The sequence below is a fragment of the Sinocyclocheilus grahami genome, unplaced genomic scaffold (assembly GCF_001515645.1).
Source record: "Sinocyclocheilus grahami isolate Dianchi unplaced genomic scaffold, SAMN03320097.WGS_v1.1 scaffold3.1, whole genome shotgun sequence".
NCBI lineage: Eukaryota > Metazoa > Chordata > Actinopteri > Cypriniformes > Cyprinidae > Sinocyclocheilus > Sinocyclocheilus grahami.
In genome coordinates, this window is record NW_015505182.1 from 7,080,405 (window position 1) to 7,094,121 (window position 13,717).

Sequence of the window (13,717 nt, forward strand, 5' to 3'; positions counted from 1 at the left end):
GTACAGACTAACACCTTACTTATAACATTAAATCTCACTGTTTCACAGCCAAAGCATTTCCAATTCTGCTTGTTGCTATTTATCTACATTACATGCTACAAATGTTATCAGAAGGCTGAAGATCAAGTGAAGTTTATACTTATACAATATTTGAGTTCGATCATATATTACAAGGCACCTTTTGTCAGCTCCAAGAATCCTGATAGGGATTATGAATGGAGATGTATATATTAATAAAAAGCTATAGTTTATTGTTTCAAATTATATTCATCTGTGTAGAGACAAGTAAAAAAACAGACTATTTCTATCAAAAATCATTCAGAAAGGAAAAGACAAATATAAATACAGAAACTGAACATAAATTCTGACCTAAAGATGCTTCAAATGCCAGAAATGCAGCCCTGTTGAAAGATGTTGGTGAGGAAAGTCAAATAAATAAAACTCTTTTCTATCTCATGAGACAAGTTAATTTCATTTATTCTGTTTGGAAGAGCCTAAAAACACACATAGATAAACATATAGATCAGCTCAGAGTGGCCACTGAGATTTCCACAAACACGTCTAGCACTAAACTTCATTTTCAGTCTCTACTGAAAATTTCCAAAAGCATGTGGCATAAAATGTTCTCCGTTTATCACCAACTCCCTGTGGATGCAGATGGCCCTGAAACTGGTCAGACTCGCACAAGAAAATCTTCTTAGCAACAGACCACTAGGACCACTTCCCTTATTAAAGTTGCTGTAAATAGTTTCTTCCCTTATCACATTTTTGGCTGGCATCATGGGAAAAATGTCTCTTGCAGGCCTCAAAAGGGAGATGTTTTATTCCAAGAAACCATCCAGAGTGGTCAGACTGGAGGTGGGCTTGCTTGTAACAGGCCTGGAGACCTTCTTCCTCTTGGACTTCATTGCGAGGGGTCGAATCTCAGATAAAGGAGACTGGTGGACATACTAGAGTTAAGGAAACATTATAGAAAAAAAAGCTACTTCAAATATTTATGTATATACATAATGGTAGCAATATAAGTATTTTCATTGGATAAGGATACAGGTTGGATAAATTTGGCTCTTCCTCCAAGTCCATCATAGCCAGATCTTACCTGGAATAAAAAAGACGCATTAAGGCAAACTGCACAAAATGTTCAAAACTTTGGGGTCTAGATTTTTTTGTTGTGAAATGAATACTTCTATTCAGCAAGAATGCATTAAATTATTTAAAAGTGACAGTAAAGACATTTATTACTTATAATCCCAATTATATTGCAGCGACTGTGAGAATATTTAGAATCATAAGAAAATCTTACTGCCCCTAAACTTTTAAATGGTAGTAAATGGGTGCATGAAAACCAAGAAGAGTTGATAATAAGTTGTAAAAAAATATAGAAGTCTCTCACAGTGCCAAATTTGCATGGGTCCAGCATGCTCCCAAATGCATTCTTTCTGAAGAGCAGTGAGTTCTTTAACATGGGCCCCATCATGACATCTTCTTTAACACGAGCATTCTGAGAAAAAAAAAAAACACACACACACACACACATGCAAACATTACACACTCCATCTAATTCTAATGTCAGATTCTTCAACACCAAGACAGCCCGCTTAAACACATACACTATGTCCAAGCGCATTTTCCGTGTTTTTGAATGAGGGCCTGTGGAAAAACAAAAACAAATGGATATCAATAGAAATAATATGAGCAGTGTGACTAAACTGTATTGTATGGATTAAAAACTCACGCTGAAGGGTCCAGACGCATCTTCTTAGATGGAACCTGAACAGGTTTCTTCTCAACCTGTTCAGGGGTGTTAATGTCGAAGGTCAGGTTGAGGTCAATTTCCTGAGAGTCTGTCATCGGACCACGACCAGGAGGCTTCAGCACCAGAGGAGCAGGGCTGGAAACACAAAAATCAACAATGTCTCTTTCATCAGCTCTATTGAATAGTCAAAAGTTTTGTTCAAAATATAAACTGATTTCTGACCTTTCGAAGACCAGTCTGCTGATGGCTTCATTAGTGCGATTTGGAGTACTTAACGTCCGCTGAAGAATTTCCACCTTCTTCTTCAAGCTCTGTGGAACATGAGAAGTCAGATCAAGAGTTCAGAAACACAGCAGAGAATAAGAGTCAGTTTGTAAAAATTGCACCCCCTTGTGGCTGATTTGAATGGTATCTTGAAAATGAATTTTGATGCATTTTTACATAATTGTAGGATTTTTATGAAAGTTCTCAGTTTATCTTCCCCTTCAATTTCATTTGTGTACATATGTCATATTTAACCTAAAGGCAAGACAATACAGGTAACTTTTTAAACTACTTGATATCACCAGACTTCCCCAGTTAATTACTCACAGTACATCAAGACATTAAATTTTGCTTTACAAGTTCTGAAATTGTATGTTTAAAAATGCAAATTAGGCATTAACTAATAAAAATGCCCTGATTTGCATACAATGCAAGAAGACAAATTTGAACACTGAAAATTCTTGTTTCATTTAGTTAACACACTAAAGATCCAAAAACCTTTTTCAGTCACTGCATAGTTCAGAAAATACTGTCAACAGTCAGAAAAAAATAATTCTAATCTTTTTGTTAATCCAGGTGAATGTTATATGAACAAAACCCTCTGTAAAATTCTTCAGAATATAGATAGGATTAATGGCCTTTAAAGATATACAATATAATAATATACGGACACAAATAGATAAAGTGTAATAAAGTAGATCAAATAGAATTTCTAACAGTGATCTCTTTGTCTGCATTGGACAGGTCATTCTGAAGTGCCTTCATGTCCTCCTTTGTCCTGTTTGTCTCTGTAGTAGCTTTTTGCAACTGCAGTAAAAAAAAAAAAATTTATTTATATATATATATATATATATATAAATAAATGGATGCTGAAGAAAACTATAAAGAACAATAAGCAATTATAAATTTCAAATAATGATATGTTTGATAGACAGTCTCAGAGACAAGAAATGAACCTTGCTGTTAGAAGAGATCAGTTCCCTTTTTAGCTTCTCACACATCTCATTTGATGACTTGAAGCTTCCTTTCAGATTGTCGTACTCCCTGAGAATAAATAAGAGGTTTGTTCAAGCTGTAGTATTTGCTCTATGGATATAACACTCAAATATAGCATATGAGGAAGCACAACTGGTGTACTGACATTGTAAAAGGTTTGAAGAAGTGAAAATAAAATTTTAAATACAATTTTTAATTTTAAACTACAGTATATGACTACACTAGGTATCCAGCAGTGAGTGTGTGTGTGTGTATTTGGCGGAAAGTAAAACCTACTTTTTAAGTGAGATGCAGTATATGGACAGCTGTTCAACAGCAGACTGACCAACGCCCATATCAGTGATCATGGCCTCTACCTCTGACCTTTGACCCTGTAGAACCACGTCTAAACTAAAGGACAGAAACATACACAAGAGAGCACATGAACAAACAAGAAAGCCCACTAAATATTTTTTAACCTTATAACTAATCAGAAAAGTTCATTTATTATTTTTATTGATCACATGGGGAGATGGACACAAACTTTTCAGCTCTCAAGCCTTCTTCAGTTTATGTCATATCTCTTGATGTGATGGATAAAAATAATAATTTAACTGAGTTTTGAGTGTGAATCACTATTGAGTTTTGAACACTAAATTATTGATATTGGAAGATTTTCAATAAGCACTATCATTTACTCACAGTCTCTCTCTCTCACATACACTTAAGAACAAAATCCTGTCCTAGACAAATGAATTACTACCTCTCATAGGTTTTCATTTTGACTCGGAGTCGCTTGGCTTCCTCTTTAGCTGCCTGCCCTTCATTTTTCTGACTCTCCAAGAAATTCATCTGTTTCTGAGAATTTCATGCACAACAAAATTAATACCAGCATTAAAATACAATGCAGAAAGCATGCTGGACTAACAAACACAACAGTTTTTCACTAAAATAATTGTACCCGGAGGACAGAACACAACATCTCTTTGTCTCCAACTTCCTTGCGGAATCTATCCAGGTCCTTCTTCTGCCTCTCAATTGTGTCTTTTAGTGTGTCCACTGACTTCTGCTTGTCCCTCCATTCTTTCTCTGGAACGCATAACACATGTAAACACATAATATGAATGGATGGATGTTTTAAGGATCAATCAAGAAGAACTTGAGGAAATGATTTCAGTCTTACCTTTTGCAGACAACACTACTTTCATGCGATCAAGCTCATTCTGAAATTGGAACAATAAAGCCGGGCAATTCTGTCAGTTTACAAACTCTGGGCACTGAATAAATTCAACAGCATGCTTCATCACCTGTAAACTTTCAGGATCCACTGGCGTCCCATCGTCCTCTGGTGCTATGTCGAAGAACAGTTTGTTGATAATGTGCCGCGTACTGACCTAAAACAGAAAGAGTGAGGTTTCATTTCAGTCCATACCTTCAATTAACCTCATTAATCAGAAGAACAAGGCAGTTCGCAGGTTAAGCCAATGGTTGACCTGTTTCCTGCATTGTGGACAGGTTTTGCTCGGGGCCGACTGAAACCACTGGAGAAGACTTTGTTGAAAAGAAAAGAAACATAGAAAGTCACTGAGAAACATGATTTACTGTTTAACATTCAAACATTGACATTTCTAAATATTTGAACGTACATACATTAATAATTGTTCAGGTTTCCACACATTCTGACCAATGAACTTTCATAACATTATCAGGCCTTTTTTTTAACAACTAAAATAACAAGAATTTTATAGACATTGCATAAAAGTGCAATGACGATCCTGTGGTAATTAACATGGAATGGTATAATAATGGTTTAATATTCTAATAATGCATATAATATAATATTCTACAATCAAAACAAACGTGCAGTAGGGTGAAAGGAGACACTTACCAAGCATAATGAAAAGTGTGACCACAGTGAATTGCAGCCACATCGTTGGAATTATCAAAGAAATCTGAGCAGATGGTGCAGTATGCTCGAATGGGCATTGTTGATCTAAAATATTAGACACAACAAGGTCAAAATCTCTATGTCATAACACGTTTCCTGTGTGTTTTGTTAATTACTGATCTGTTGTGATACTCTGTGCTACGTGTTTATTACTTCATGTGCTCACCCAGATAACGCTGAGACGATCGAGAGGTCCTAATCACACGGCTTTGTTCAATTAAACTCCATAATTATGTTTATATGGCTTGTTTTTGGGTTAGTTTTGAGCTCGTGAAAAACAGCGAAGCGGCGCGCTTAGTTCAAACGTAATGACTCCTCCTTTGTGAACGCGTCATCAACATGCGACTCCCTGCGGCCTGAGAAATTTTCGGAAATTTACGGAAAACGTGTCGGTATAAATGTTAAGTGAGATTTATAAAATTTAAGTGTTTCATTTAATTTGATAATTTGAACAAAAGCGTGGAAAGTAGCACTGTAGCAATACAATAATGTTCGTGAATCAAAAACCACATTTCCCATAGTACAACTCTTCCGCGATGACCGTCCGAGTTGGTTTTTGACCCAAGAGAAGTCAACATACACTGATTTGGATAAAAACTGTGTAAGGTACAGTAACGATAAATTGTGTTATTAAGAGACTAAACTATGTGAACAACATCTGTTAGACTTCAGTTGACGCTGGGACAGAGTAAGATGTCTTCTAGTGACATTCAACAACAGTTTTTAAAGGGTTAGCTCCGTGGCTAGTGCGGTAGCTGGTCAGTGGATTTATGCTCAAATGAGAAAATCCACAAATCTTCCATATGCGTTCAGTTCCAAGAGTATCTCAAGACTGGCATTCATTTACACTGTGTTTTACAGTTTTAAACAGAGAAGGTTTTTAATCATTTGCACTGAATTTTAAATGTAATTTTGCTTGCATTATCATACAGTATAGTCTAAATCCTTGAGATGTGTGTGTGTTAATATTTTGTAAATAATTATTAACACATTAATACTGTAGGGATTTTTTAATTAAGGCAGTGATATTTGGCCCCCTTTATGGAACATTTTTATTCTAACAGCATTTTAATAACTTCAGTTGCATACAACTTTATCTAAATCCATCAGAATATAATATTATGAAATGCATTAAAAGAAGAATGATGTTTTAAAGCTGAGGAATTTACTCATTTCTTGTTCCTTTATTAACGTGTCTTTCTGTAATTAGACTTCCAGACGCTGATGGAAACGTATACATTGTACTGTAAGACCTTCAGAGCTATTGGGATCATGCAGTGAATCGCTCCTGGCACTGACTGGTGGTTCAGGACACTGCGTCCTCTCTTCTGCTGGCTCTCTCTCGTGTCCGATGCCAGGATGGCGGCAGACGTCCACAATAAGGGTGCACTCTGGGAGGTTAAAAATGGCAACTTGGTGCCACCAGATCGACTCCGGCAGGACCGATCGGACAGTCCGACCCCAGGGCTGGTGGAGGGGACCGAGCCAGGTTAGTTTCACAAATTTTTACCTAACTGTGTAATGATTAGATGCAAATATGTTATGCTTTTCGCCGGGATTGTAATCTTTATTTTCCTTGGAAACATTTTTTTGCAGTTTTTATGATGCTTTAACAAAGTTATTAATCAGACCTATATGGTTCTTAAGCCTAGTACAGGGTGGGTCTCTATAAACAAACCACACCGTATTTCTCAGTCATGCATATCCTTGAATATCCCATTGTATTTCCCGTTGTTAGTGATCTAATAACTTGTATGTTTGTATGTGATGGATGACTACAATCTCAGAATTAGTTTAGCTAATCTAATTAGTTTAGATTTTTCGTGGTTTTGGAAAAAGTCTCTAATGCTCACTAAGACTGTATTTATTTAATCAAAAAATGCAGTGAAACAGTAATATTATGAAATATTATTGCTGTGTATTTATTTGCATATATTTTGAAGTGTTATGTAGTTTTATGATAGTGAAGCTAAATTTTCAGCAGTTTTCCTTGTCACATGATCATACATCATTCTGATATGCTGATTTGGTGCCCAAGAAACATTTCTTATAATTAACATATAATTATGTTGAAAACAGTTTCTTTTTTTCAAGATTCAAATTAACAGTATTTATTTGAAATAGAAATCTTCTTTTGTAATATTTCCAATGTATTCACTGTCCCTTTGGGATCAGTTTTATGCTTTCTTAATACATAAAACAATATATAAACATAAAACAGTTTTATAACAGCAGAAAGAGATGCACATAAAATTGCTGAAACTCTTTATTTATAACAGTTCTCTCGAATGCACAGAAACATACTTTAAACTTATTTTTCTTATTAATCATTATCCATTTACAAGGCTATTGTTATTATTTTTTTAATTCACACAAGGTTTGGTAACACTCATATAATTGATGATTACATGAATGATACCTCAAGTCGTGTAGTTTGTTGAGCAGAGGTGTGCTATTACTTTTCCAAGCAATGTGTCACTCCTTAACAGGCGCTGGACAGGAGGGTGCCATGTTTGTTCACGCTCAGTCGTTTGAGGACCTGACTGCTGACAGCGAGCCCAACACCAATGACAAAGCTGCAGAGGTGGGCGACTCGAATGTAGGGAATGCTCAAGAAGAGGCTCTGGAAGGAGGTGAGGAGGGAGGTTTAGTGGTTGAACAGGTGGAAGAAGGGAAAGAGGAGGTTCGGAACCGCAACAAGGCAAAAGAGGAGGATGTGACAAGTGAAACATGGCGGAGTCACAGGAAGCATATGTTTGTCTTGAGTGAGGCAGGAAAGCCCATCTATACACGCTATGGAACAGAGGAAGCTCTCTCCAGCATCATGGGAGTCATGATGTTACTCATGTCATTTGTAGAGGATAAGAAGAACATCATACGCTCCATCCATGCAGGTAAGGGATATCTAGAAATAAAGCAAAAGAAAAATAGCTGATGTTGATAAAATTCTGTGGTCAGTAATGTATTTTTTTAAATAAATACTTTTATTCAGCAGGGATGCATTACATTGCTCAGTGTCAGTAAGATATTTGTGATGTTACAAAAGATTTCTGTCTCAAATAAATGCTGTTCTTTGGAATTTTTTGAAGCAGCGCAACTGTCAGCAACATTAATAATTTGAAATGCTTCTTGAGCAGCAAATCAGCATATTAGAATGATTTCTGAAGGATCATGTGACACTGAAGACTAAAGTAATGGCTGCTAAAAAGTCTTCTTTGCCAAAATAGAAATAAATTGCATTTTAAAATATATTAAAATAGACAATACCTATTTTTAATGTAATAAAATTATTAATATTATATTTGAAATAACATTTCACAATATTACTATTTTACTGTATTTTTGATAGATGCGGTCTTGGCGAGCATAAGAGACTTCTTTTCTTAACGGGCCTAAACTTTTGAATGGTAGTGTGTGCATTTTTTTGACCAAATGTTTTTATTAATTTAGATTATTTATTAATAATATTGATTCCTGTTGTTTATTAATAATATTTATTAATATCATTTTGTTTTTTAAATAAAAAGCTGACTTGTGCCATGCTTTTTGGCTTTAAATATGTTCTAACTAAATGCAGCAAGACAACAAAACAAGCGATAAATCACATCTCTTCCGTTTGATTCTACAAAACTACTGCAACAACCGTATAGACATTTTTGTGTGTAAACACATCTTTCAGATGGCTACAGGTTGGTGTTCCTGCGGAAAAGCCCTCTCATCCTGGTGGGAGTCTCTCGCACTAACTGCTCAGACCGGGAATTGACGCGAGAGCTTCAGTACGTCTACTACCAGATCGTTAGCTTGCTCACCCTCACGCAGCTGAACCACGTCTTCCAGCACCGGCAGAGCTACGACCTGCGCCGCCTGCTGGCCGGCTCAGAGCACCTCACCGACAACCTTCTGCGGCTCCTTGACCGAGACCCAGGCCTGCTGCTGAGTGCCGTCATGTGCCTGCCTCTGGCCAGCTCAGCCCGTGACGTGGTCTCCTCCAGCTTGCAAGCTGCTAAAGCCAAGAACCTGGTGTTCTCCATCCTGCTTGCCGGAAACAGGCTGGTTACGCTGGTGCGCAAAAAAGACCAGTTTCTGCACCACATGGACCTGCACTTGCTCTTCAACTTGGTCGGCTCTTCGTCCTCCTTCCGAGCAGGCGAAGGGTGGACACCCATATGTCTGCCTAAGTTTAACCCGGCTGGATTTTTCCACGCGCACATTTCTTACCTGGAACCGGCTTCGGAACTGTGTCTTATCCTGGTGTCCACAGATCGTGAGGATTTCTTTAACCTCTCCGACTGTAAGAAGCGGTTCCTAGAGCGCTTGCGCAGACGCAGTGCATATCAATCCCTGCAGGAAGCATTGAACACGCCAAGTTATCCAGTCTCACAGGTTGGCATACCTGAGCTGCGACACTTTGTGTACAAGTCTAAAAGCTCTGGGCTCTATACAAGGTAAGACAAGTTTAGATGATGATGATCATGAAAACAATGTCTTTTAGGTAGATAGACACACATTGAAACTTCATGTTTTTATGTAGCTTCCTGTTTTTTCCTGTCAGTCCTGACTTTCCAGCACCATACCAGGCGGAAGAGGAGCATGAGAAGCTGATGGGATTGTACCAGCACCTGCACAGCTGCCTGCATCACCCCACACGTCCCCTGCGCTACATTTACCGCTGCACAGAGACCGAGAACCTTTATGCCTTGGTGAGTCTGCCATAAAGTGCAATACAGTGGCATTATTAGATTCCATTCATTCAGAGATTTTGTTGTGTGTATGCATGCTCAAGGAAGTATCCCGCTAAAATCACATTTGCACATGATAGATTTATAGCATTATGATTTCTGTGTTGTCTTGGTTTACAGTTTTGTGCTATATAGTCATGCACTACCATTGAACAAAATGAAGCTTTGGGTTAGGAAAGGTCAAAAGAACAGCTTTTATTTGAAATAGAAATTGTTTATAACAGCCTTAATGTCTTTACTGTCACTTTTGATCAATGTAATGCATCCTCCTCTGTAGGTAACAAGTGGTTTCGAGCTCTACCTCTGTTTTAGTCCTCTGGGAACAAAGGGCCTGGCTGTGTCTGCCGTCAACAAGCTCCTGAAGTGGATCAGGAAGGAAGAGGATCGTCTGTTCATACTCAGTCCGTTAACATACTAAGCCAGTTTAGGCAGTTCTGAACACCAGAAACACTAGTGAACGTCTGACCCCAGACTGCTGAAAGAGCAGCATCTGTGACCCTACTTGAATGGATAAGGATGTAAATGGATGCTGTCCGATATTAGGGGTTTATTTGCTATTTTGAGGGCTACTCACACTGGTGAAGTACCAGTACCATTCCTATGAGCAGTTGTCAAAGTATAAAAAACGATATTTCAAGATAATTGCTTTCAAACGTGGCCCTTTGAAGGCAGTAGATTAGCACTAACAATCTAATAAATGCTCAATGTTTTTGCACTGCTGGAAACTAAACATCTAGGCCTGTGCTTTTTACTAGACCAGCCACTGTTTAAACTTAACATCTATGGTTTTAAATGAGCCAACAATGAGTGACAAATATTACTTATTGCTTAAATAGATTATTGAGCTGTGGCCTTCACATTTCCTGGTTTCCACGAGAAGAAAAACTATTCATGTCATAGTTAGAATTGTTTCCAGCCTGGTGACATGCAAATACTGTAAGTGTGGTTTGGTGGGACTAAAAGTATTTCCTTGCTAACAAAACTGACTTTATCTATATAACAGGCTTTTCATTTTAGAGATGTGACTGAGTAGGTGCAAACGGTGCAAAATACCCGACGCATGGCTCGATTTGAAGAGGAATCCAGAAATTAATTGGTCTGTATAAAGTGTCATTGTGTCAAATGTTTCAATGACTGACCATGTGTTGCTACTGAGGGCTTGCCCAAATCCCTAAAGGACCGATCAGAGATACCGCTGAAGTAATTTTCTCTTGTATGTTTCATAGATGTACGTTATTATTAATGTGTTACTAATGCTTTAATTGAAATTAATAGGATATGTGACGCTGTGTGTCAGGAGGACTTCTAATGTACTCACTGCTCATTTATGGTCTTGTTATTCTTGTCTTATGGAAAATCATGGGATAGATGATGTAGAGGAAACTAGGTTGAAATTTGCACATCTCATGTTTCAAATATATTGGTGGGGGTGGAGGCACTCATGTTTATGTTTAGTTTTTGTCTAAAGCTATATAATAAAAAGAAATTAAACCCTTATGAAGACATATCATTTGCTACATTACCCTTTTGCTTGACTCTCTCTCTCTCTCTATATATATATGAATCTTGGTATTTTTATGTCCTGTAAGCTAATGTTCAAAAGATTGTGTACAGTAAGATTTTTGAAAAGAAGCATTGTGTTCTTATGCTCACCAAGGCTGCATTTATTTGATAAAAATATTGTAAAGTATCATTATAATTTAAAATAACAAATTTCTATTTAAATATATATTTAAAATGTAATTTATTCCTGTGAATTTTCAGCATCATTAAGCCAGTCTTCAGTGTCACATGATGCTTCAGAATTCATTCTAATATATATTTTGTAATACGAATTTATACATAACATTTTTTTCTCATTCACATTTGTTCTTAATATTTTTGTGGAAACCTTGATACTTTTTTTCAAATAATAATAAATATAATGTTAAAATGAACAGCATTTATTTGAAATGGAATCATTATAAATGTATTTACTGTCACTTTTGATCAGTTTAATTCAGCCTTGCTCAATACAATAATAATAAATTTTATAAAAAATAAAAATCTTAATGACCACAAACTTTTAAACGTTTGCTCAGGCGTGTGTCTAGAGAGAAATGCAAACTGATGATTAGATAAAGAAATCTGGGTTAGTTACTGGTTGGCAATAAACACATGATTATAAAAGGCAAACCGACATGAAATTCAAAATTATAAAAATCAGTATAATTGACAATCGCAAAAATAATAGATGCTGATGTCTAAATAGTGTCATGATGGTTGCAGTTAATATTAATGGATTAGTTCACCCCAAAAAATAAAAATTTCACCTGTGTTTTTGTGTTTCACAGATCACAGATCAGTCATATAGGTTTGGAACAACATGAGTGTAAGTAAATGATAAATAAGGGCCTCCTCTGCTGTCAAGAACTCATATTTTATACTGAATAAATCATTATAAAAAGGTAAGAATACTAATGTGATCCCAATCCCAAATAAAGGAAAGAAGTATTTTCCACTGCATTCCTTGAACAACTGACAGTCTGTTTTTAAAAGGAACATTTGTTTTGAAAATATCAGCCTACATAAATATGCAAATAATATATAGTTTATCAGCCCCTATCATTTTTCACAGCAGACTGAAGGGGATTTTGTCACTGGTTACAGAAGTCAGAGATGCTTGCAGTTAACCATTTTGTTCTGGTTATAGATTTTATTTATTTAGTATTATTATTATCATTTATTTTGGCCACATACAGTATAGGATGATATTTGCATTCAGCTGTATAATGTACTTTAGAGAAAAATAATGTAACTATGTATGCAAATAAATTAAAATGAAATACATTTGGGACAAAAATTCCTGAAGGTTTTGAAAAGGGAAAAACCACAGCAGCAAACACACAAAAGCAAAGCACAGCAAACTTTTAGTTGTATATTCAGGTAGCTTATATAGATTCAGCAAAATCTTTTCACTGAATCAGTTGATACAATTCACAAAAGCATTTAAAAGATCTTAAATGATGAAAATGACTTACTTGGGAGGAAGATTTTCTTACTTTCCATGGGTTCTGTGATTTCAGCTATAGCCTGTACTCTCAGAAAAAAGGTACAAAAGGTTCACTTTTGTACCTTTTAGGTACTAATATGTACACTTTAGTTACTAATATGTACTTTTAAGGTACAAATATGGACTCTTTAGGTACAAAGGTGTGCCTTTTGAAAAGGTACCGCCCCAGTGACAACTTTTGTACCTTTTCTGAGAGTGTAGGAAAATGAATAATGAAATATTTGAAAAAAATATTTCCTAATTTATTTGAAGGAAACTGCAACAATAAAACAAAAGCAAAATTATTATTAATAGATTCCGATATAATAAGGTAAAATAAAGGGAGAATCGTTAATATCAAAAAGGTAAAATTTTCGAAATCTCCCTTAGGTGGTGATAGCTGTTTTTAATGCCTGATCAAAAGTTATTTTTGCGAATCTGATAGCCTACTACTACTAATAACAACAACAACAGAGCACATTGCATAATTGTTGTTATTAAATGAAATATCTGGAGATTTAGCACTTATTTGATAACATTACAGATTGATCTGAATAAACAGGGTATGTGCATCTTTGGTGTATAAGACAGCAGGCTAACCGGGTAGCTGTATTTTGTGCGAACAATATAACTCATAATTCATAAAGTCCACGCATGTGTGATGATTTGCAAATGCATATTCAACGATCCATAGATACATGTAACATCATTCATAAATGTGTGATGGAAATTAATTCAAGAACTTGATATATACATATTTGTTTAAACATTTTAAATATATTTAGGTAAGATCCTTTTGTGGGAGCTTTTGGGGAAATATTTATGCTTTTACTTCTGTATTTATGAATTGTGTTTTGAATTTACGAATCGGATTTTGTAAATGTAAATTGTGCTGTGCATTTATGAATTTTGTTTTATAAATGTATTATTTTTGAGGCCGATCTGGCTCCATATTGCAGACATGTCCGAGTAAAGAAACATTGGACTGTGATGTTCCTACTTAC

General features: G+C 36.0%; 2 protein-coding genes across 6 annotated transcripts; one reads left to right on the forward strand and one right to left on the reverse strand.

The window, feature by feature from the left end:
• Positions 1-453: 453 nt before the first annotated feature.
• LOC107575380 (E3 ubiquitin-protein ligase TRAIP-like) lies at positions 454-5,263 on the reverse strand. Its single transcript, XM_016261790.1, has 16 exons — positions 5,110-5,263; positions 4,884-4,988; positions 4,489-4,546; positions 4,303-4,389; positions 4,179-4,218; positions 3,957-4,084; positions 3,759-3,853; positions 3,293-3,406; positions 2,977-3,064; positions 2,738-2,827; positions 1,979-2,067; positions 1,736-1,891; positions 1,611-1,650; positions 1,394-1,501; positions 1,049-1,099; positions 454-938 (listed from the first exon to the last, which is right to left on the reverse strand). The coding sequence occupies exons 2-16, from the start codon at positions 4,979-4,981 to the stop codon at positions 822-824; spliced, it is 1,359 nt and encodes a 452-aa protein (XP_016117276.1). The 5' UTR covers positions 4,982-4,988; positions 5,110-5,263; the 3' UTR covers positions 454-821.
• Positions 5,264-5,386: 123 nt separating this feature from the next.
• mon1a (MON1 secretory trafficking family member A) lies at positions 5,387-11,170 on the forward strand. Of its 5 annotated transcripts, none has more exons than XM_016261466.1 (6): positions 5,387-5,549; positions 6,154-6,432; positions 7,433-7,837; positions 8,623-9,388; positions 9,475-9,643; positions 9,960-11,170. In XM_016261466.1, exons 2-6 carry the CDS (start codon positions 6,303-6,305, stop codon positions 10,098-10,100), a joined length of 1,611 nt encoding a protein of 536 aa, XP_016116952.1. In that variant the 5' UTR covers positions 5,387-5,549; positions 6,154-6,302; the 3' UTR covers positions 10,101-11,170. The 5 variants fall into 5 exon arrangements, with proteins under 5 accessions (XP_016116952.1, XP_016117017.1, XP_016117197.1 ...); XM_016261531.1 differs by having other exon boundaries at positions 6,162-6,432; XM_016261711.1 differs by having other exon boundaries at positions 5,456-5,549; positions 9,496-9,643.
• The last annotated feature ends 2,547 nt before the right edge of the window (positions 11,171-13,717 follow it).

What these genes read in the sequence shown, in the direction of transcription:
- mon1a (XM_016261466.1), top strand. Translation starts at nt 6,303, where the DNA reads ATGGCGGCAGACGTCCACAATAAGGGTGCACTCTGGGAGGTTAAAAAT. An exon ending in CATACGCTCCATCCATGCAG is followed by an intron (nt 7,838 to 8,622) that starts GTAAGGGATATC and finishes CACATCTTTCAG; the next exon opens with ATGGCTACAGGTTGGTGTTC. An exon ending in AGCTCTGGGCTCTATACAAG is followed by an intron (nt 9,389 to 9,474) that starts GTAAGACAAGTT and finishes GTTTTTATGTAG; the next exon opens with CTTCCTGTTTTTTCCTGTCA.
- LOC107575380 (XM_016261790.1), bottom strand. Translation starts at nt 4,981, where the DNA reads ATGCCCATTCGAGCATACTGCACCATCTGCTCAGATTTCTTTGATAAT. An exon ending in TGATCTCTTCTAACAGCAAG is followed by an intron (nt 2,828 to 2,976) that starts GTTCATTTCTTG and finishes TTTTTACTGCAG; the next exon opens with TTGCAAAAAGCTACTACAGA. An exon ending in AGCAGACTGGTCTTCGAAAG is followed by an intron (nt 1,892 to 1,978) that starts GTCAGAAATCAG and finishes TTGTGTTTCCAG; the next exon opens with CCCTGCTCCTCTGGTGCTGA.